Raw genomic sequence first — 24741 nt, 5'->3', positions numbered from 1 at the left:
AACTGTTATACCAATGGTTCCTGTATCTACGTTTTTCCTGTATTCAACCTGCACCCTTTGTGACTGAAGCCTTTCTTGAATTTTCCCGAGACCCTCTAACCTAAAAAACCACGCAATCCACGCCACACAACCCCTACCACTCGTGTAGCCGCCTCCTGAGTATAATGGACCACTGACCTATTCAACGGAACCCGAAACCCAACCACCCTTTGGCGCAAGTCGAGGAATCTGCAGCCTACACGGTCGCAGAACCGTCTAAGCCTCTGATTGAGACCCTTCACTCGGATGTGTACCAGAGGTCCGCAATCGGTCCTGTCGATTATGCTGCAAATGGTCAGCTCTGCTTTCATCGTGCAAGCAAGACTGGCAGCCTTTACCACTTCTGTTAGCCGCTCGAAACCAGAGAGAATCTCTTCTGATCAAGAGTGACACACATCATTGGTACCGACGTGAGCAACCACCTGCAGTTGGCTGCACCCTGTGCTCTTCATGGCATCCGGGAGGACCCTTTCCACATCTGGAATGACTCCACACGGTATGCACACGGAGTGCACATTGGATTTCTTACCCTTCTTGTCAGCCAAGTCCCTAAGGGCCCCATAACGCGCCTAACGTTGGAGCTCCCAACTACCAATAATCCCACCCCCTGCGATTGCCCGGATCTTGCAGGCTGAGTGGTTTCCTCTGAAACAGGAAAGGCGACAGCATCTGGCTCAGCGACAGTGTCAGCCACAGACAGCACCTGGAACCTGTTTGTCAGACAAACCAGGGAGGCCTTATGTGTGCCCACCTGGGAGGTCTATTGCCACCTGCTTCGCCCCAGGGCGACCTCCCACTCGACGACAAGTGAGAGGTCAGCCTCAGTGCGAGCAGTAACTGGGTTGGTCACCGGTGAGGACCGATCGGAGGACTCTGACGTGCTGGACGTCCGTTGGATCCCCACGACCGGCCCACAGCAGTGGTGCCCATCCACTGCAGACTCAAGCTGTGTAACCGAAGCCATCACAGTCTGAAGCTGAGAGCGAAGTGTCACCAACTCGGCTCGCATCCGCACACAACAGTCGCAGTCCCTGTCCATGCTAAAGACCGTGGAAAACTAAACTATGCAGATAAACGGACTATCAGCACGTGCTGCGCGATTGTACTGTAGAACCTGCCGAAAACGCAAGAACTGTGTCTAGTAATACGCAGATATTAAAAAACCTAACTACCGAAGCACTCAGGTGAAACTAAATAATTTGACCCTGATTTGGAACTTGTAATATCTCATAAAATCGGTTTACTTTCTGACGCAAACGAAAACGCGAGAACTGTGGCTATTAGATGTTAAATTTACACGCAGAAACTCAAGAAACTAAACTCTTAAAGCACACAGATAATATAATAAAATTCGCTCTGGGTTAGGAACTCGTAAACGACAAATGCGGTTACTCATCTGTTGCAGCGTCTGTCGCGGTCGACTTTTGCTGCCTGACTGGTACCACATTCATCTCCAAACACGTCGTGTCGTTTCCCAAGATTTTTCCCAAGATATTTCAACTGCCTTCCCCTCCAAGAACTGATATCTGAAATCTACCTTTCGTTTCAACCATAACCGACCTCACTCACCCAGACGAGGGCTCCAAGCAACCCTTTCCTTGCCCAGCTGGCATTGCAATCAACACCAACATTCTGTCTGTGTTCCTTCACACATATACATCCAACATGCTGTTCTATATGACATTCACTCCAGTAATTCCCACAGCCGTACCTTTGTCTGTACTTATCAGGAGCCTCCGCAACATCATCCTCATAATGAAAAAAATTTATACCATATCACCATCATCTTGTCACAAAACATCAGCACGTTTTTAACCTCTTTAATTAATCTACGTTACTTGTACAAAATGTGATCAAACCAGTAAGTTTCTCGCTGTCAGCACTGCGCGCCTAGAACCGCTAGACCACCACGGCCGGCACTTAACAGAGTAATGCAAAGTGAAATTCAGTAAGACTATGACTGGCAAATGGCAGCAGCAAATGCAATAACTTATATCTAAATATGACAAAGCTCAAGCAGAAAGAATATTACAGTAAAGATGGTCATGTCTAATACCTATGTCACATCTTAACACTAGGGTGATGCATCACCTTAATGCACACTACTAAATAAGTTACCCAGTCATTGACAAAAATTATGTATGCAATTCCTGTGAAGGGAAATGTCTTTTTGTGCTCCCACGTTTTTTTGAAATAATTTTAAAGTTATTATTTACTGGATCTGTAGGCATAAAATATTTATATTAGTACATCTATAAAATTTTATTTTAACCAATGCTGCAGTGCAGCTAGAAACTACACTCCTGGAAATGGAAAAAAGAACACATTGACACCGGTGTGTCAGACCCACCACACTTGCTCCGGACACTGCGAGAGGGCTGTACAAGCAATGATCACACGCACGGCACAGCGGACACACCAGGAACCGCGGTGTTGGCCGTCGAATGGCGCTAGCTGCGCAGCATTTGTGCACCGCCGCCGTCAGTGTCAGCCAGTTTGCCGTGGCATACGGAGCTCCATCGCAGTCTTTAACACTGGTAGCATGCCGCGACAGCGTGGACGTGAACCGTATGTGCAGTTGACGGACTTTGTGCGAGGGCGTATAGTGGGCATGCGGGAGGCCGGGTGGACATACCTCTGAATTGCTCAACACGTGGGGCGTGAGGTCTCCACAGTACATCGATGTTGTCGCCAGTGGTCGGCGGAAGGTGCACGTGCCCGTCGACCTGGGACCGGACCGCAGCGACGCACGGATGCACGCCAAGACCGTAGGATCCTACGCAGTGCCGTAGGGGACCGCACCGCCACTTCCCAGCAAATTAGGGACACTGTTGCTCCTGGGGTATCGGCGAGGACCATTCGCAACCGTCTCCATGAAGCTGGGCTACGGTCCCGCACACCGTTAGGCCGTCTTCCGCTCACGCCCCAACATCGTGCAGCCCGCCTCCAGTGGTGTCGCGACAGGCGTGAATGGAGGGACGAATGGAGACGTGTCGTCTTCAGCGATGAGAGTCGCTTCTGCCTTGGTGCCAATGATGGTCGTATGCGTGTTTGGCGCCGTGCAGGTGAGCGCCACAATCAGGACTGCATACGACCGAGGCACACAGGGCCAACACCCGGCATCATGGTGTGGGGAGCGATCTCCTACACTGGCCGTACACCACTGGTGATCGTCGAGGGGACACTGAATCGTGCACGGTACATCCAAACCGTCATCGAACCCATCGTTCTACCATTCCTAGACCGGCAAGGGAACTTGCTGTTCCAACAGGACAATACACGTCCGCATGTATCCCGTGCCACCCAACGTGCTCTAGAAGGTGTAAGTCAACTACCCTGGCCAGCAAGATCTCCGGATCTGTCCCCCATTGAGCATGTTTGGGACTGGATGAAGGGTCGTCTCACGCGGTCTGCACGTCCAGCACGAACGCTGGTCCAACTGAGGCGCCAGGTGGAAATGGCATGGCAAGCCGTTCCACAGGACTACATCCAGCATCTCTACGATCGTCTCCATGGGAGAATAGCAGCCTGCATTGCTGCGAAAGGTGGATATACACTGTACTAGTGCCGACATTGTGCATGCTCTGTTGCCTGTGTCTATGTGCCTGTGGTTCTGTCAGTGTAATCATGTGATGTATCAGACCCCAGGAATGTGTCAATAAAGTTTCCCCTTCCTGGGACAATGAATTCACGGTGTTCTTATTTCAATTTCCAGGAGTGTAGTTTCCACAACGAAACTTTGCCTCGAAACCTGGCAACAAATCCAAAGCGATTCTGGTCGTATGTGAAGTATGTTAGCGGCAAGAAACAATCAATGCCTTCTCTGCGCGACAGCAATGGAGATACCATCGAAGACAGTTCTGCCAAAGCAGAGTTACTAAACACAGCCTTCCGAAATGCCTTCACAAAAGAAGACGAAGTAAATATCCCAGAATTCGAATCGAGAACAGCTGCCAACATGAGTAACGTAGAAGTAAATATCCTCTGAGTATTGAAACAACTTAAATCACTTAATAAAAGCAAGTTTTCTGGTTCAGACTCTGTACCAACTAGGTTCCTTTCGGAGTATGCTGATGCATTCGCTCCATACTTAACAATCATATACAACCGTTCGCTCGACAAAAGATTCGTACCCAAAGACTGGAAAGTTGCACACGTTACACCAATATACAAGAAAGGCAGTAGGAATAATCCACTAAATTACAGGCTCATATCGTTAACGTCGATATGCAGCAGGATTTTAGAACATATATTGTGCTCGAACATAATGAATTACCTCCAAAAAAACGATCTATTGACACACGGTCAACATGGGTTTAGAAAACATCGTTCCTGTGAAACACGACTAGCTCTTAATTCGTGCGGTGGTCTAGCGGTTCAGGCGCTCAGTCCAGGACTGCTACGGTCGCAGGTTCGAATCCTGCCTCGGGCATGGATGTGTGTGATGTCCTTAGGTTAGTTAGGTTTAAGTAGTTCTAAGTTCTAGGGGACTGATGACCACAGATGTTAAGTCCCATAGTGCTCAGAGCCATTTGAACCATTTGATCCATCTTAATTCATATGAATTGCTGAGTGTTATTGACAAGGGATTTCAGATCGATTCAGTATTTCTGGATTTCCAGAAGGCTTTTGACACTGTACCACACAAGCGGCTCGTAGTGAAATTGCGTGCTTATGGAATATCGTCTCAGTTATGCGACTGCCGGCCGCTGGTGGCCGAGCGGTTCTAGGCGCTTCAGTCTGGAACCGCACGACCGCTACGGTCGCAGGTTCGAATCCTGCCTCGGGCATGGATGTGTGTGATGTCCTTAGGTTAGTTAGGTTTAAGTAGTTCTAAGTTCTAGGGGACTGATGACCACAGATGTTAAGTCCCATAGTGCTCAGAGCGATTTTAGTTATGCGACTAGATTTGTGATTTCCTGTCAGAGAGGACACAGTTCGTTGTAACTGACGGAAAGTCTTCGAGTAAAACAGAAGTGATTTCTGGCGTTCCCCAAGGTAGTGTTATAGGCCCTTTGCTGTTCCTTATCTATATAAACGATTTGGGACTCAATCTGAGCAGCCGTCTTCGGTTGTTTGCAGATGACGCTGTCGTTTATCGACTAATAAAGTCATCAGAAGATCAAAACAAACTGCAAAACGATTTAGAAGAAATATCGGAATGGTGCGAAAATTGGCAGTTGACCTTAAATAACGAAAAGTGTGAGGTCATCCACATGAGTGCTAAAAGGAACGCGTTAAACTTCGGTTACACGACAAAGCAGCCTAATCTAAAAGCCGTAAATTCGACTAAATACCTAGGTATTACAATTACGAACAATTTAAATTGGAAGGAACACACAGAAAATTTTGTGGGGAAGGCTAACCAAAGACTGCGGTTTATTGGCAGGACACTTAGAAAATGTAACAGACCTACTGAGGAGACTGCCTACACTACGCTTGTCCGTCTACTTTTAGAATACTGCTGCACGGTGTGGGATCCTTACCAGATAGGACTGACTGAGTACATCGAAAAAGTTCAAAGAAAGGCAGCACGTTTTGTATTATCGCGAAATATGGGATAGAGTGTCACAGAAATGATACAGAATTTGGGATGGACATCATTAAAAGAAAGGCGTTTTTCGTTGCGACGGAATCTTCTCACGAAATTCCAATCACCAACTTTCTCCTCCGAATGCGAAAATATTTTGTTGACACCGACGTACATAGGAAGGAATGATCACCGCGATAAAATAAGGGAAATCAGAGCTCGCACGGAAAGATATAGGTGTTCATTCTTTCCGCGCGCTATACGAAATTGGAATCATAGAGAATTGTGAAGGTGGTTCGACGAACCCTCTGCCAGTCACTTAAATGTGATTTGCAGAGTATCGATGTAGATGTAGATGTTGATAGAGGTGCGACGGCAGACCAAGGTTCTAAAGACTGAGTCTATACAGGCAGTTCAGACCCAAGTCTACGGGACATACGAAGGAGGCGAAGGAGTTATAGGTATCTGAGGAGTTGTGGGAACTTGATGGGCTGATGCAGGTTACGAGTGTGGAAACCGGGGAGGATTGTATGACGTTCCAGGATTTGGAGGGAGTGATTAAACTTGGTTGAAACTGTATGCTATATTGGCTTAGGTAAGAATGGGGCGGCTGAGGTTCTAAATGTATGGATGATACTCATGACATTTAAGTATCATGTCTGGGCACTTACAAGGAGAGCACGGCAAGTGCCATAACTCGTCTTCCCAGAAACGTCGCTCAGTGAAAGAAGTGTAACAATAAGCCAACACCTTTCTCTGCTAATCCGTAGATACTCGACAGTTTTTGAGAAAACGATGGTCAAAGTTTTCGATGGACTTTACATGCCTTTTAAGTCGCGCTGGTTTCAGCAGACACGATAGCACAGTGGCTAGCGTCGCGGCTTGTCAGTTTTGTGGCGCGCGTCCGAAACCCGATTATTGTTTTTATTTATTTCATTATTGTTTTATCATTTATCTACCCATGTCCGTAGGAGGTTATTACACGAATCTTTCTCATCAAATTATGGGATACATATTACTTGTAAAATTACAACTGAGTTTTAGATTAAGTTTCATACATCTATTATGTAATACATGGGTGAATGGTATTTCCAAAGGCTACAAAATTTTTAAATTCTCATATTCTTATATTTCATTTTTACATCAATTCTTATATTGTATTCTTATGTTTATTCTTCAGGAAGATTTTATGCATTGGATGATAGCGATCATAGAAACATTCCAAACACAACGAACATTGCGCGAATGTAAGTTTGGCACAGTAACATTTCTTCGTACAAGTTTCATTCACGAAAGAAATGTTTATATTGAAGAAGATTTCACGCGTTGGCAGTACTTTCTCGGCAAACCTCGCATATGGGACCACTTCACCTGTTGATTGCAACTCATTATGAATCAAGATACACTACTGGGATTTCACCGAAACAATTTCAGATAAATTTCTCATTTATTTATTGTTTTTAGTTAATCCAATCACAAACATACAATTAGCAGACAGATAAGGACAACATTATTTCAATATATGTTGAAAACATATAGTCTGGTTTCGAACACGAGACGCAAAAGTGTGAAATTGCGACGTTAGCCACTAGCTGCGATTAAATTATTTACTCCATAAAAGGCAGGTAACTGAAGTCCTCCCGAACAGGCCATGAAGGCCCAAAGGTACCGACCGGCCGCCGTGTCATCATCAGCCCACAGGCGTCATTGGATGCGGATATGGAGGGGCATGTGGTCAACACACCGCTCTCCCGGCCGTATGTCAGTTTCCGAGACCGGGACCGCTATTTCTCAACCGAGTAGCTCCTCAGTTTGCCTCACAAGGGCTGAGTGCACCCCGCTTGCCAACAAAGCTCGGCAGACCGGATGGTCACCCATCCAAGTGCTAACCCAGCCCGACAGTGCTTAACTTCGGTGATCTGACGGGAAGCGGTATTACCACTGCGGCAAGGCCGTTGGCAAAAGGCAGGTAAAGGACCTCGAAAATTCTGACCATCGTTTTCTCAGAAACGGGCGAGTATCTAGGGATAAACCAAGACATATCTTTGCTTATTTTGATCCCTCTTCCACCGAGCGAAGTTTCTGGGAGACAGGTTTATGGCACTTGCCGTGTTCTTCTCGTTGGTAGTTTAGTCTATTGTGGGCTTTATTTTGGAAGGTTAGTAGATGAGGGTTCCCAGTTACCTTTGGTCTATAGTTAATCTATGATATTTCAGTTTTTTAATTATTTTTTTAATTGGACGATCATCTAATGGTGTGCGAGACTAAATGTTTGGGTGGTTTTTCCTGTAATTACTGCGTTGTTGTTCAGGATTGATCGAAAGGTAGCTCAAAAAAGGATTCGAATGGTCCTAATCACTATGGGACTTAACGTTTGAGGTCATCAGTCCCCTAGACTTAGAACTACTTAAACCTAACTAACCTAAGAACATCACACACATCCACGCCCGAGGCAGGATTCGAACCTGCAGAGGCGTAGCGGCCTATACCGATCCTGCCTTGGAGTCGGTTAAGTGGGAGATGTGTCTCAGAGCTGGATAGTGACAGATGGTGACGCGAGACTGGACGCGGACGTAGTTTATGTATCAGCCGCTAGAGGACAGTATTGGATAGGGGACTGTGGTTTAGTTTCGATTGTGCTCACTAGAGTGCTCTAAAGTAATAGAATGTTTTTCATAACCTGTTCTAGTATTTTCATTAAGTGTTATTATGTCTTTTTGTGTATGTAAAACGTTATAAATGTGTTTTAGCGGTATGAATGATGCGTGAGTGTGGTTTAAGGTTAATATGAAGATAATTGTTTAACGAGTTATGTAGTGGGATTTAGTGTGGGAACATTTCGAAGAAGTATGGATGTGGACAAAGGGGATTTTTGTAGAATAGATTTGTAAAGTAAGTTTATGGTATTGGGAAAGTTAATTCAGGTATAAATAAGAATAGTAAATAACTTTATGCATAAACAAAACTTCAGCATAATAGATAATTACGTAGGTAAAAAGTGCAGTCGTTAGGTTTACTATTTTGCGATTGGTTATTGATGAAAAGCGCGGACTGACGCGCGAGAATGTTGTTTTGCTATTGGCTGTTGAGTAAACTGACCAATGGTAAAGTAATATTCTTCGGGCGCCTTTCTCTGCTGGTAGAGAAGACTTACAGTATTCTAGAGAGGAGTCGGAGCCTAGCCATGGAACAGTTCGGACGTGTGTAGTAGTAGTTCCGATGGAAATGATAAGTTGCCGGTTCTAGCAGTGTTTCATACATCAAAAGTGTTGTAAAGTGACGGCATAATTATTCCGATGGGTGGGTAGAAATTTCGGTATTTTTAAGTGAATTTTGCGACGAGAAAAGACATAAATTCCGCGTGGCGTATTGAGCAGGTCGGTGGCTAAAAACTGTGACAGCATGAGATACCGACAGACTTAATATTTGTCGAGCATTCTCAATCAAAAACAATCCGTATTTTTGTAGCTATTACGTTTTCGGGAAATGAAACACCATAAACTTGCTAACGTGAGAGAAAGGGATTGTGAGTGACTCTGTTAAGACTAGCGAGGGCTTGGCAGTGATACTTGTTCACCTTAGTTTCAGAATATATTAATTAAGGACAAAATTTCAAACCTTTCATTCCGTGTGAAAACTTTCTCCCGAAACGTAGATTAGTTGCTTTAATTGCAGTCTGCCGGCCGTGGTGGCCGAGTGGTTCTAGGCGCTACAGTCTGGAACCGCGCGACCGCTACGGTCGCAGGTTCGAATCCTGCCACGGGCATGGATGTGTGTGCTGCCCTTAGGTTAGTTAGGTTTAAGTAGTTCTAAGTTCTAGGGGACTGATGACCTCAGAAGTTAAGTCCCATAGCGCTCAGAGCCATTTGAACCAATTGCAGTCTGGTTCACGCCGAAGTACAGTAGGTTTCGCTCGGCTTCCATACTGATGGTCTGCTGAGACAATGTTCATAGGTAGGTGCAGGTACGTCGTAAAGGGACGGAAGGAACCGCGACGCCGCACTGCGACCGTAGCAGCAGCGTGGTTCCGGGCTGAAGCGCCTAGAACCGCTCGGCCATAACGGCCGGCTCGAAAGGTAGCAATTGTTACAACAGGACATGAAGTTGGTGTGATCTCTGGAATGAATGGAAGGTAGAGTGGACTGCAAGGAGGGCAGTATCGTCAGCTTATTGGGACAAGTGCATGGTGGCAAACTGAGACATTGGCTAAGTATAGGATGTAAAGTATTGGTGAGAGAACATATTACTGAAAATGGATGAAAAATTCGGGACTGCGTGTTATTGTTAAGTCCACATCATTTCTATCTAGACATGGAACTTAATTCGTACAACTTTATTCACCTGTGTAATGTTCTACCTTCCTAGTTGTTTACAGTACAGATTCCTGAGTGTTAAATACAAGGAGTAGATGCAACACCGACGAAGAACAGGCACTTTAACTGGGGAACATGGCGGTGCAGCGAGCGTTGGCAGACGGTAAGAGCGAGGCCCTCCGGCAAGGAAATGTGCGGGTCGCCATTATACGCAGCTACACACCGCTCGCGCTGCAGAGCGCGGCGCTGGTCGCAGTCGCCGGGGTAAATACGCGCCGGGCCATCCAACAAGCAAAATAAACCTTACATCACAATATCCTGCGGGGCGACGTAATGGTACTGAAATATTAACGGCGGCGCGCGCACAATGAGGCCGCTGCCCTGCCGCACCGGTCCTCGTCTTCTTTACAAATCTCGAAAGGACAGGCCGGGGCAGAGGGGGAGCAGGAGTGCCGAGGCACGAGAGAGTGAGTGAGAGAGAGAGAGAGAGAGAGAGAGAGAGAGAGAGAGAGAGGAAGGTAGAGAGAGGGGGGATGGGCAGAAGAGAGAGAGAAGGGGCAAAAGAAAGAAAAGCTCTGCACGAGATGTTTCGCAGAAAGAAAAGACAGGGTGTGGCTGTGTGCGTGTGTGTGTGTGTGTGTGTGTGTGCGCCTCAGCGCGCGCGGCGCGTATGAATGTTTAATGTTCTTTGCTTATACTTGGCGGAAAGATGTCACCATACACGGAGTGCCAGTCCAGGGACGGGGGCGCCGTCCCGGCCTCCCGTCCCCAAAGGACGCCGCCGCCGCCGCCGCTGCCGCTGCCGGTGCCGTCGTTTCGCGCAGAGAGTTCCCTGGGGGACCCGCCGGGCTCTCATATTTCCGCAACGCCACCGACGCCGACGCCGACGCCGCGGCCGCACCCACCCGGCGCGGCGCCCATTGTGTGCGGCGGGCCCGCCGCCCCCCCCCCCCCCTCCCCACACCCTCCTCCATCGTGCATCTGTCGGCACGACCTGCCGTCCACCAGCGCTCCTTGCCAACCCCGGCACCGCTTCCAATATTTAGACCACCCTGCCTGCCCCTCCCTTCTTGAACTTCAATAAAATACCGACCCTTCGTACACCTGGCTTCAGTTCATTCATTAGCGAATGACGTGATTTTCCTCTTTAAGTGTGTTACTTATGTCATCAGTCCACGGCACCTGACTGTGCAAACCACATCTCCATTTCGAGAAACGCGATGTTTACAGCAGTGATGGAACAATGAGTAAGTTGTTCACTCATTATTTAACTGGTAGGATGCAAATGGTCATTCTAGCACATTAGAAAGAACATGCAGCTTTCCTGGTGAATCTTTTGACCGGGATCAAGCTACTACTGGTGTTCCACAGGGCTCAATCTTGGGACCTTCTCCCTTTTCTTCCTCTCTCTCTCTCTCTATCTCTCTCTCTACTGCATTTAGTGTGTGATAAGATACATTATTACACACATTTCTTCACCAATTAAACAGTTAATAAATCAATTAGTTAATATAAAAGAGGTTTTTTTGCTCTCTCACTCAAAATTGCTACACCAAGAAGAAATGCAGATGATAATCGGGTATTCATTGGACAAATATATTATACTAGAACTGACATGTGATTACATTTTCACGCAATTTGGGTGCATAGATCCTGAGAAATCAGTACCCAGAACAACCACCTCTTGCCGTAATAACGGCCTTTATACCCGTGGGCATTCAGTCAAACAGAACTTGGATGGTGTGCACAGGTACAGCTGCCCATGCAGCTCCAACATGATACCACAGTTCATCAAGAGTAGTGACTGGCGTATTTTGACGAGCCAGTTGCTCGGCCACCATTGACCAGACGTTTTCAATTGGGAAGAGATCTGGAGAATGTGCTAGCCAGGGCAGCAGTCGAACATTTTCTGTATCCAGAAAGGCCCGTACAGGACCTGCAACATGCGTTCGTGCATTATCCTGCTGAAATGTAGGGTTTCGCAGGGATCAAATGAAGGGTAGAGCCACTGGTCGTAACACATCTGAAATGTAAAGTCTACTGTTCAAAGTGCCGTCATTGCGAACAAGAGGTGACCGAGACGTCTAACCAATGGCACCCCCATACCATCATGCCGGGTGATACGCCAGTATGGCGATGACGAATGCACGCTTCCAATGTGCGTTCATCGCGATGTCGCCAAACACGGATGCGACCATCATGATGCCGTAAACAGAACCCGGATTAATACGAAAAAAAATGACGTTTTGCCATTCGTGCACCCAGGTTCGTCTTTGAGTACACCATCGCAGGCGCTCCTGTCTGTCATGCAGCGTCAAGGGTAACGGCATCCATGGTCTCCTAGCTGATAGTCCCTGCTGCTGCAAACGTCGTCGAACTGTTCGTGCAGATGGTTGTTGTCTTGTAAACGTCCCCATCTGTTGACTCAAGAGATCGAGACGTGGCTGCGCGATCCGTTACAGCCATGCGGATAAGATGCCTGTCATCTCGACTGCTAGTGATACGAGGCCGTTGGGATCCAGCACGGCTTTCCACCTGAACCCACCGATTCCTTATCCTGCTAACAGTCATTGGATCTCGACCAACGCGAGCAGCAATGTCGCGATACGATAAACCTCAATCGCGATAGGCTACAATCTGCCCGTTATCAAAGTCCGAAACGTGATGGTACGCATTTCTCCTCCTTACACGAGGCATCACAACAACGTTTCACCAGGCAACGCCGGTCAACTGCTGTTTGTTTATGAGAGATAGGTTGGAAACTTTCCTCATGTCAGCACTTTGTAGGTATCGCCACCGGATCCAACCTTGTGTGAATGCTCTGAGAAGCTAATCGTTTGCATATCACAGCATCGTCTTCCAATCGGTTAAATTTCGCGTACGTCACCTTCACGGTGTAGCAATTTTAATGGCCATAAGCATACGGACAGGTTCCTTAAGAGAAATAAGCAAATCGCGTCTAGTGAACGTCTTCTCTAAAATTCTAAAATTTTGTACGTTAAGAGGAATCAGTAGTCTTCGATAACATGAAACAGATCTCTTCCAATCTTCATGTATTAACCAAAACAAGAAAAAAATCTCTAGTAAACATGAGGTCTAAAACGCGTACTTCGGATAGCTGAGTCGGTCGAGCGTTAGGTTTTCAACCTAAGAGTCAATGGTTCAACTCCCTGTTCGGGCGAAAATTAATACACTTCCCGTAACGGCTGGTCTGCTGGCGATTGAAGCACTACATAAGAAGTAAGTGCACTTGTTCATCTTCGCTAATCTGAAACACATCTCTTCTACTGAACAAGTGCTCACATCTCTTAAAAGTACAGGCTTTGGGGCCTCGCTTACTAGACGTTTCTTCCTTCTTTTAATGTAAGAAACTTGATCCTAAATTTTGTCGGCGTTTAGTTGGGACATCCCATATGATGTTCATTTTGACTGAAAACATTAAGATATATGGAGAAATACACGTCGGATTAAAAAGCTACAACTCCAATTTCTTTGTCTCAGTATGGCACATCCCATGATATCACTTTCGACCCGCCACCCCGCTCCGTACGAGGGTGGCGCGAGCAAATCTGAAATCTTAAATGGGAACCCCCGTTATTTAGTACAGATTACGATTCTACAGCAAAATCTATATACGGTTTGTCTGAAGCATCTTCTTCGTTTCGCCACAGAAGGCGCTGTAACTAGAGGAATAGAAATGGACACACAATCTTAATTTACGACATACTACTCAGCGGCTCTTGAACGCCCAGTGGCACGAGGGAGCCCACCTCCATGCTGCAAGGGTTGGATAGTACAGTACTTAATAACTTTTTATTGGAAAGCCCGTTCACAACGTTGTATTCCTCCGACACTGAACAGGGGACTACTCGACGCGCCACTACGGCCGTGGCTCGAGGTGAAATCTACTCTACTTGTCCAATTAGGTTAAATGTTCAAACGTAGTACCGCCAACTTCAGTACATTTGGTGGTCCGCTTATCAAATGACCGTACACAGGACAGAAGCATATCTGCGGGAATGTCAGCACGGGCGTTTCTCATGTGGTCGACCATGCGTTCACGTCCTGTTGGGTCTTACTGATGCACCTTATCTTTTAAATACCCCCATAAAAAGAAACTCGGCGTCGTCAAATCCGGCGACCAAGCGGGCCAATTAATAAAGTCACCCCTGCCGATCAACCGACCAGTGTAAACGTGGTGTAACGCCTCCCATCCTTCAATTGCGTAATGCGCTGGACAATCGTCATGGTGAAACCACATATGTTGTCGAACGTCCAGGGCAACATCCTGTAGTAGTATCGGTAGTTCCTGTTCCAAAAATATTCGATATTTGGGTCCATTCAACTTCCCGTCGATAAAATACGGTCCAATGAGTTTATTCCGCATGATGCCACACCATACGTTGACCGACCAAAGACGTTGAAGGTCAGCTTGCTGCAACCAGGGGGATTGTCTACATGCCAGTAATGAATGTTATGCCAGTTAATGCTATCATTGTTTGTGAATGTAGACTCATCGGGAAACTGTACATCGGGAAAGAACGTTGTGGTCGTTTGCATTTGTTGGTGTGCCAGTTCTAAAAAGACGACCAGGTTATGGAATTAAGGACCAAGAGGTTCTTGATGCAGTGACACATGGTCTGGATGATATTTATGCCGATGCAGTATTGTGACAATGTTGTTGTTGTTGTGGTGGTGGTGTTCAGTCCTGAGACTGGTTTGATGCAGCTGTCCATCCTACTGTATCCTGTGCAAGCTTCTTCATCTCCCAGTACCTACTGCAACCTACATCCTTCTGAATCTGCTTGGTGTATTCATCTCTTGGTCTCCCTCTACGATTTTTACCCTCCACGCTGCCCTCCAATACTAAATTGGTGATCCCCTGATGCCTCAGAACATGTCCTAACAACCGATCCCTTCTTCTGGTCAAGTTGTGCCACAAACTTCTCTTCTCCCCAATCCTATTCAATACTTCCTCATTAGTTATGTGATCTACCCATCTAATCTTCAGCATTCTTCTGTAGCATCACATTTCAAAAGCTTACATTCTCTTCTTGTCCAAACTACGAGTATTTATCATCCATGTTCCACTTCCATACATGGCTACACTCCATACAAATACTTTCAGAAACGACTTCCTGACACTTAAATCTATACCCGATGTTAACAAATTTCTCTTCTTCAGAAACGATTTCCTTGCCATTGCCAGTCTACATTTTATATCCTCTCTACTTCGACCATCATCAGTTATTTTGCTCCCCAAATAGCAAAACTCCCTTACTACTTTAAGTGTCTCATTTCCTAATCTAATTCCCTCAGCATCACCCGACTTAATTCGACTACATTCCATTATCCTCGTTTTGCTTTTGTTGATGTTCATCTTATATACTCCTCTCAAGACACTGTCCATTCCATTCAACTGCTCTTCCAAGTCCTTTGCTGTCTCTGACAGAATTACAATGTCATCGGCGAACCTCAAAGTTTTTATTTCTTCCCCATGGATTTTAATACCTACTCCAAATTTTTCTTTTGTTTCCTTTACTGCTTGCTCAATATACAGATTGAATAACATCGGGGAGAGGCTACAACCCTGTCCAACTCCCTTCCCAACCACTGCTTCCCTTTCATATCCCTCGACTCTTATGACTGCCATCTGGTTCCTGTACAAATTGTAAATAGCCTTTCGCTCCCTGTATTTTACTGCTGCCACCTTTAGAATTTGAAAGAGAGTATTCCAGTCAACATTGTCAAAAGCTTTCTCTAAGTCTACAATACTGTCTACGAACGTAAAGAAATCGCGGTGTAAATGTCGGGCGCTTATCCGTGGGTTGTAGTGCACTGCTGCTAGTACAGCTATTACATTACCTTCTACTGTAAAACGTTTCCTTTCTTTCCTTTTGCCGGTCTGTGCGCTGTCTTCATACGTAAAGTCGTTCACAAACTTGTGAAAGAACGAACGAGAGCGAACTGTCTCTGGAAAATGCTCGGCATACACGGCAACAGCAGCCTCAACATTTCTCCTGCGTTCTCCATAAACCAGTATCATTTCAACTTTTGCTTCTGTGTTTGCAACATTCATCGGCCACATGCACGTCTGTTCTCCAAATGATGTGCAGTCGATAAATTCAACGCCAGTATTGTAATGTTTAGAGCCGATAGTTCGGTACATGGCTACGGTGGAGCGTCGTGTAGACCCCCGTTCGGTATGTCGGAGGAATACAATGTTGCGAATGGGGTTTCCAATTGGAAGTTATAAAATAGTGGCCTGTCCTACCTTCGCAGCATGGAGATGGGCTCGCACGTGCCGCTGGATACTCAATGGCCATTGAGAAGCATGTCGTAAATTACGATTGTTTACCCGTTTCTGTTCCTCTGATTACAGCGCCATCTTTGGCAAAACGAAGAAAATGCTTCAGACAAAACGTATATAGATTCTGCCGTAGAATCGTAACCTTCAACGAAAAACTGGGGTTCCCATTGATCATTTCAAAGTTTCTCCCGCCACCCACCCACGGGGTGAGGTGACAGATCGAGTGTGATATCGTTGGTTGTCCCCCACTGAGACAAACAAATTTCAGTTATAATATTTTTTTGGTCTGACGTGTAGTTTTCGAGATAGTTGAATGTCTCCAGTTAAAATGAACGCCCTGAAGCACCTAAACTTTGAACCTAAAATATTGCGGAATTGGAAAGTGCTATTGATGGGCGGTTTTCACAGAAGGAATTGGTAGTCCGTGGCTCGTATTTTTATTTTGTGCAAACGTAATTTTTTTTTTAAATGGGAGAAAAATAGGGTAAATTATAATACTGCATCCGAACATTACAGGTTTGATCTTTCTAGTCATCCGCATTACCTTATATTTCTCCACATCTAGGGCCAGCTGCCATTGATCGCACCAGCTGGGAATTTTGTCTAAGTCATCTTGTATCTTCCTACAGCCACCCAACTTTGACACCTTACCGCACTACGTGGCATCATCAGGAAACAACCGCAGATTGTGCCCACCCTACCAGCCAAATCATTTATGTATGTAGAGAACAACAGTGGTAATATCACACTTCGGTGGGGCACCCTGACGACACCTTGTCTCTGATGAACACTCGCGCCGAGGACAACATACTGGGTTCTATTATTTAATAAGTCTTGGAGCCCCTCACAAGTCTGTGAACTTATTCCATATGCTCGGGCCTACGTTAGCAGCCTGCAATGGGGCACCGTATCAAATACTTTCCGGAAATATAGAAATGTGGAAACTGTCTGTTGGCCTTCATCCATAGTTCGCATTATATCATGTGAGAAAATGGCATGCTGGGTTTCGCACCTGCGATTCTTTCTAAAACCATGCTGATTCGTGGACTTAAGCTTCTCAGTATCAAGAAAATTTATTGTATTTGAACTGAGAATATGTTCAAGGATTCTGCACCAGACATAAGTTAGGGATATAGGCCTGCAATTTTACGGGTCCGTTCTTTTACCCTTCTTATATACTCGGGGCACCAGAGCTTGTATCTAGTGCCCTGGGAGTCTGGATCTCATGATTCTAATACAAAAAGGCGTCCCAACGAGACGTACGTTTCTCCAATGAGAGTAAAAGTAGCTGCTTCTACCAGGGTTAGTGAATATAAGACAAAATTAGGACTTAAATATACTTATCGAACAGCACAAGCATCAGCAAGCTGAAGTGAAAAGTTTGAAAAAATACAAAGAAACTTGTCGACAAACTGATTTTGCCTAACATCAAAGAGAAGAAGCTATATTCGGAGATGATGGTTGTTTTGATGTAACTATGTCTTTATCACACATATACAGTGCGCATGTGATGCAATTTGTGAACTGAAAATAAAGAGTACAATACTCAAACGTACCAAGTCGTCTTTATTTATTTTTCCTTCATCCTGGGCCAAACATTGTGCAATGACGTAGTAATTCTATTTAACGCTAAACTCTTGTAACGTATTATAAAAACAGAATTTTTGAACATTATCTAGACTTTTCGTGCATCTATATCGTTAAAAAGGCCACAATACTTCAGTTTTCTTGAAAAATTCAAAATGTCCGAAAAAATGTAACTTCTCATCCAGTCTTAAACATTTTTAGCTCAAATTTCAGTGATAATCAACAGCTCCACGTATGGGTTTGGAAAAAAATAATGATTTTTCAAAACTCAAGAATCCAAAAGTTTGAAAAAATTTTGCATTAGAAAATAATTGGACTTATCCATTAAATTCAGCGTGTCAAGATATGTTATGAAACAAATTTTCAGCCCTCCGTGATTTTTTTACACTCAGGTTTAAATTTCTCCTTAATGGATTACTGTTGTGATGATTAATATAATTTTAGATCATTGTTTCTCATTAACAAATTTTCCCCCTGAAGAGGTCGAGCACTTCCCATACCACGATGTGTAGCATATGTGACACTCTATCAAGTCTTCTCATGGAAGATCTATGTAGATTCATCACATGATGACTCACAGCATTATACATTCTTCAGAAGTTATTCTCGGTTGTTTTAAATACTGTTATCCCACTTTGTGTGCTTTATTACAGTCCAGCACCAGTTTTTATGGGTGATCTTGTTGAAACACGTGTAGTTAGTGTACTGTGACTTGCCATATTTGTTACAGGTGAGGCAGTGGTTTAAAATCTAAAATACTTTGGCACCGTTTGGTCCTAATGGGATAAGCATTTGTTGGAGCTTATGGTTCTTCAGTTTCTTCCATGTTAAGCCCATGAAAACATTCATTTGGAATATCTGCGATTTGGTCTTTATGCGCTGCAGCCTGAGCAGGAGAATTTTCAGTTTCAGCAAAAACACAACCTGTGATTTTTCGGCGCAGAATAATCACGCTCATTAAACACATGTGTATAATAAGGGTAGGTCTCACATTGTTTGAACAAATTAACAGCTTAACTGATTGTAACTGCTTTGAGACACGCTGTGCTCAGTAGTTGATGAAATAGTTAACGTATCCCCATCAGTTCGGCCTAGTCGGCTATATTGAAACTATTTGAATTTTTGGAGGAGTACGAACAAGAATATTACATGAATGAATAGTGAGCATGTGTTCTCTTTATTCATCTTCAACGAAGGATAACTGAATACAATCTACGACAAAGAAAAATGACGCACCAAGAAGGAATTATCCGACTGGCATGTGATATATATGTACAGACAAACAAATATTTAAAATTTCACAAAAATTGTATGATTTATTCAAAGGAACGAGCGTCACAAATTCAGTAACTCAGTAATTGGTCCACCTCTGCCCCTTATGCAAGCAGTTATTCAACCTGGCATTGACTGACAAAGTTATTGGGGTTTTTTTTTTTTTTTTTTTTTTTTTTTTGGGTCATCAGTCTTCTCACTAGTTTGATGTGGCCAGCCACGAATTCCTCCCCCGTGCCAGGCTGTTCATCTGTGAGTAGCACTTGAAACCTACGTCCTCAACTATTTGCTGGATATATTCCGAACTCTGCCTTTCTCTACAGTTTTTGCCCACTACAGCTCCCTCTGGTACCATGGAAGTCATTCCCTGATGTTCTAACAGATGTCCTATCATCCTGTCCCTTCTTCTTGTAAGTGTTTCCCACACATTTCCTTCCTCTCCGATTCTATGCAGAACCTCCTCATTCCTTACCTCGTCAGTCTCTATCTAATTTTTAACATTCTGTTCCGGTTTTCCCACAGTCCATGTTTCACTACCATACAGTGCTGTGCTCCAAACGTAGGTTCTCAGAAGTTTTTTCCTCAAATCAAGGCCTATGTCTGATAATAGCGGAGTTCTCTCGGCCAGGAATGCCCTTTTTGCCAGTGCTAGTCTCCTTTTGATGTCGTCCTTGTTCTGTCCCTCATTGGTTATTTTGCTGCCTAGGGAGTGGATTTTCTTAACTTCATCTAATTCGTGACCAACAATCCTGATGTTAAGTCTCTCGCTGTTCTAATTTCCGCTGCTTCTCATTACTTTCGTCTTTCTCCGACTTACTCTCAGTCAATATTCTGTACTCATTAAACTGCTCATTCCATTCAGCATATCATGTAAATCTTCTTCACTTTCACTCAGGATAGCAATGTCATCAGCAAATCGTATCATTGATATTCTTTCACCTTGAATTTTAATTTATTTCCATCATTGCTTCTTCGATGTCTTACACTTCTTTTAATCCGAGCACTTCGTTCTTGGTCGTCCGTTCATATTATTCCCTCTCGGCTCTTGTACATATTGTATATTACCTGTCTCTCCCTATAGCGACCCCTATTTTTCTCAGAATTTCGAACATTTTGTACCATTTTACATTATCGAACGCTTTCTGCAGGCCGACAAATCCTATGAACGTGTTTTGATTTTTCTTTTGTCTTGTTTTCATTATCAACCGCAGGATCAGAATTGCCTCTCGTACCTTTACCTTTTCTAAACCCAAACTGATAGTCGTCTATCACACCCTCAGTTTTCTTTTCCATTCTCCTGTATAATGTGCTTGTAAGAAACTTAGATTTATAAGCTGTTAAATTGATTGTGCGCTAATTCTCGTACTTGTCAGCTCTTGCAGTCTTCGGAATTGTGTGGATGATATTTTTCCGAAAGTCAGTTGGTTGTCGCCAGGCGTATACATGCTACACACCAACGTGAATAGTCGTTTTGTTGCTACTTTCCCCAGTGTTTTCAGAAATTGTGATGGAATGTTATCTATCCCTTCTGTCTTATTTGATCTTCAGTCCTCCAAAGCTCTTTTAAATTCTGATTCTACTACTGGATCCCCTACATCTTCTAAATCGATTCCATTTCTTTTTATATCACATCAGACAAATCTTCCCCCTCATAGAGGCTTTCAATGTATTCTTTCCACCTATGCGCTCTCTCCTCTGCAAATAAAAGCGGAATTTCCTTTGCACTCTTAATGTTACAACCCTTGCTTTTGTCACCGAAGGTTGTTTTGACTTTCCTGTACGCCGAGTCTGTCCTTCCGACAATCATTTCTTTTTCTACACTCCTGGAAATTGAAATAAGAACACCGTGAATTCATTGTCCCAGGAAGGGGAAACTTTATTGACACATTCCTGGGGTCAGATACACATCACATGATCACACTGACAGAACCACAGGCACATAGACACAGCCAACAGAGCATGCACAATGTCGGCACTAGTACAGTGTATATCCACCTTTCGCAGCAATGCAGGCTGCTATTCTCCCATGGAGACGATCGTAGAGATGCTGGATGTAGTCCTGTGGAACGGCTTGCCATGCCATTTCCACCTGGCGCCTCAGTTGGACCAGCGTTCGTGCTGGACGTGCAGACCGCGTGAGACGACGTTTCATCCAGTCCCAAACATGCTCAATGGGGGACAGATCCGGAGATCTTGCTGGCCAGGGTAGTTGACTTACACCTTCTAGAGCACGGTGGGTGGCACGGGATACATGCGGACGTGCATTGTCCTGTTGGAACAGCAAGTTCCCTTGCCGGTCTAGGAATGGTAGAACGATGGGTTCGATGACGGTTTGGATGTACCGTGCACTATTCAGTGTCCCCTCGACGATCACCAGTGGTGTACGGCCAGTGTAGGAGATCGCTCCCCACACCATGATGCCGGGTGTTGGCCCTGTGTGCCTCGGTCGTATGCAGTCCTGATTGTGGCGCTCACCTGCACGGCGCCAAACACGCATACGACCATCATTGGCACCAAGGCAGAAGCGACTCTCATCGCTGAAGACGACACGTCTCCATTCGCCCCTCCATTCACGCCTGTCGCGACACCACTGGAGGCGGGCTGCACGATGTTGGGGCGTGAGCGGAAGACGGCCTAACGGTGTGCGGGACCATAGCCCAGCTTCATGGAGACGGTTGCGAATGGTCCTCGCCGATACCCCAGGAGCAACAGTGTCCCTAATTTGCTTGGAAGTGGCGGTGCGGTCCCCTATGGCACTGCGTAGGATCCTACGGTCTTGGCGTGCATCCGTGCGTCGCTGCGGTCCGGTCCCAGGTCGACGGGCACGTGCACCTTCCGCCGACCACTGGCGACAACATCGATGTACTGTGGAGACCTCACGCCCCACGTGTTGAGCAATTCGGCGGTACGTCCACCCGGCCTCCCGCATGCCCACTATACGCCCTCGCTCAAAGTCCGTCAACTGCACATACGGTTCACGTCCACGTTGTCGCGGCATGCTACCAGTGTTAAAGACTGCGATGGAGCTCCGTATGCCACGGCAAACTGGCTGACACTGACGGCGGCGGTGCACAAATGCTGCGCAGCTAGCGCCATTCGACGGCCAACACCGCGGTTCCTGGTGTGTCCGCTGTGCCGTGCGTGTGATCATTGCTTGTACAGCCCTCTCGCAGTGTCCGGAGCAAGTATGGTGGGTCTGACACACCGGTGTCAATGTGTTCTTTTTTCCATTTCCAGGAGTGTATTTCATCATATTTTTCATGCAGCCATTTCGTCTTGCCTTCCCTGCACTTCCATGGTATTTCATTCCTCACCGACTTGAATTTCTGTACTCCCAAGTTTCCCGGAACATTTTTATGCTTCCTCCATTCATCGATCAACTGAAGTATATCTTCTGTTACCCATGATTTCTCCGTAGTTACCTTTTTTGTACCTGTGTTTTCCTTCCCAACTTCTGTGATGGACCTTTTTAGAGATGTCCATTCCTCTTCAACTGTACTGCCTGGGGGATATCGTGCCAAATTCTGTCCCACTGCCGCATTAGATCGCCGAAATCCCAAGCTGGTTGGAGGCCCCTGTCCGTAATGCTCCAAACGGTCTCAATTGCGGAGACATACGGTGACCTTGCTGGCCAAGGTAGGGTTTGGCAAGCACGAAAACAACCAGTAGAAGCCTTCGCCCTTTGTGGGAGGCATTGTCTTGGGAAATAGAAGCCCAGAAAGGGTTGCCATGAAAGACAACAAATGCGTAGTATATCGTCGACGTACCGCTGTGTATGAGTGTGCCATGGATGACAACCAAAGTGGTCCTGTTATGAAAATAAATAGCACCCCAAACCAGCACTCTGGTTGTCGGGCCGTATGGCGGGCGACAGTGAAGTTGGTATCCGACTGCTGACTGGAATCTCATCGACAGATTGGAGTAGAACTGTCTTCGTTCATAAGACGTATTTCGAATTGAGCCCCGATGACCGGCGAAGACGTGTCTAGGGAGAGGTAGATATCCCATCGCTGTCAGGAGTGTCTCCAGATACGGTTTGGCTGGTTCAGATGGTTCAAATGGCTCTAAGCATTATGGGACTTAACATCTCAGGTCATCAGTCTCCTAGACTTAGAAATACTTAAGCCTGACTAACATAAGGACATCACACACATCCATGCCTTAGGCAGGATTCGAACCTGCGACCGTAGCAGCAGCGCGATTCCAGACTGAAGGTTTGACTGGTCGTAGGGGCCCAGATCGAAGCGGGAGCCATCATTGAAGTCAATTCTACTACGGTCAATCAGGCACCAGGCCGAAGACGTCTCGGGAAACGCCCTGGACGGTGGTGGGATGCCAACCCTCCATACAGCCTAACGACCGTGAGTGGTTATATGGGGTGTCACTTCTTTTCCTAATAAAACCCTTTTGGTTGCCATCTTCGGCAGCATTACGGTACAGTGATAATTCGACGATATTCTACGCCTCCTTTTGTTATCCTTCATGGTAAGCCTTCCTGGGCTTATATTTCACCAAAATAATGCCAGTCCGCGTATGGCAATAGCTGCTACTGCTTGCCAAAAGCGTACCTTGGCCAACAAGGTAGCCGGAGAACTTTCGAAGCATTACGCACAGAGAGCGCCAACCAGATCGCGGTTTGACCATCTAACACGCCAGTGGCATAGAATTTGGCACGCCCCCAGATGTACGTCCAGCAAACGCTGTCAATCAGTGCCAAGCTGAATAACAGCTTGCGTAGGGGTAGAGGTGGACCAATGCGTTACTGAGTTGCTCAATTTGTGACGTTCTTTCCCTTGAATAAACCATCCAATTTTTCTGAAATTGTTATCACTTATTTGTCTGTACATGTACATCACATTAACCGATCCCCGTCCCAATCAGATAATTCCTTCGTGGTGCTTCGTTTTTTTCCCTTAGTGTTTATCTACAGATTTTTTGAAATTTTCGGTATCCGGTTTTCAGCTTTTCACCGTTTGTGTTACAGATGAGCCTGAAGTATTTTTCTAATTCGGCGATAGTAAAATTAAAAAAGCAAGCTTGTCTAAACAATTAAATAAATAACGTAGTTCAACAACTACCTGACAATTACTTAACGCACACTTAAATATCCGCCGCGGTTTCACTCTTCAAGTTTTCAGTGTCGCACTTTGTGTAGCGTTCGAGGTATGAGTATGGTGGTGGTACCTAGATGTACAAACCTACATCAAATGATTAATCTCATCCCGCTGGTCAACTTGCTCCTTTCTCCCCTACCTCTGTATTACGAAATGAGACCAGGTCAGTGATAGGATTATTCTCATCAGAATCTACGGAATACCAACGGCAATACCAGTAGTTCAGATGTACATGTCGTCGTGTACATGTCGTCGTCACAAACAGAAGATGAAGAAAAAAATGGTTCAAATGGTTCTGAGCACCATGCGACTTAACTTCTGAGGTCATCAGTCGCCTAGAACTTAGAACTAATTAAACCTAATTAACCTAAGGACATCACACACATCCATGCCCGAGTCAGGATTCTAACCTGCGACCGTAGCGGTCGCTCGGTTCCAGACTGTAGCGCCCAGAACCGCACGGCTACTCCGACCGGCGAAGATGAAGAGATACAAGAAGTATGTAAAGACATTGAATGAATAATGCGGTGTGTAAAACAAGCTAGCAAGCATCGCCGTTCTGATCACAGACGAATC

General features: G+C 45.5%; 1 protein-coding gene across 1 annotated transcript in view; it reads left to right on the top strand.

The window, feature by feature from the left end:
- The first annotated feature begins 10017 nt into the window (after positions 1 to 10017).
- The window catches only part of LOC126456589 (uncharacterized), an 84973-nt gene continuing 70249 nt past the window's right edge, over positions 10018 to 24741 (top strand). Inside the window, exons 1-2 of the mRNA XM_050092334.1 lie at positions 10018 to 10146; positions 10592 to 10806. Coding sequence (XP_049948291.1) covers positions 10018 to 10146; positions 10592 to 10806 — 344 coding nt within the window. The remainder of the gene's footprint in view (positions 10147 to 10591; positions 10807 to 24741) is intronic.

This window comes from Schistocerca serialis, chromosome 2 (genome assembly GCF_023864345.2).
Source record: "Schistocerca serialis cubense isolate TAMUIC-IGC-003099 chromosome 2, iqSchSeri2.2, whole genome shotgun sequence".
NCBI lineage: Eukaryota > Metazoa > Arthropoda > Insecta > Orthoptera > Acrididae > Schistocerca > Schistocerca serialis.
This window is presented reverse-complemented; position numbering and strand designations above follow the sequence as displayed.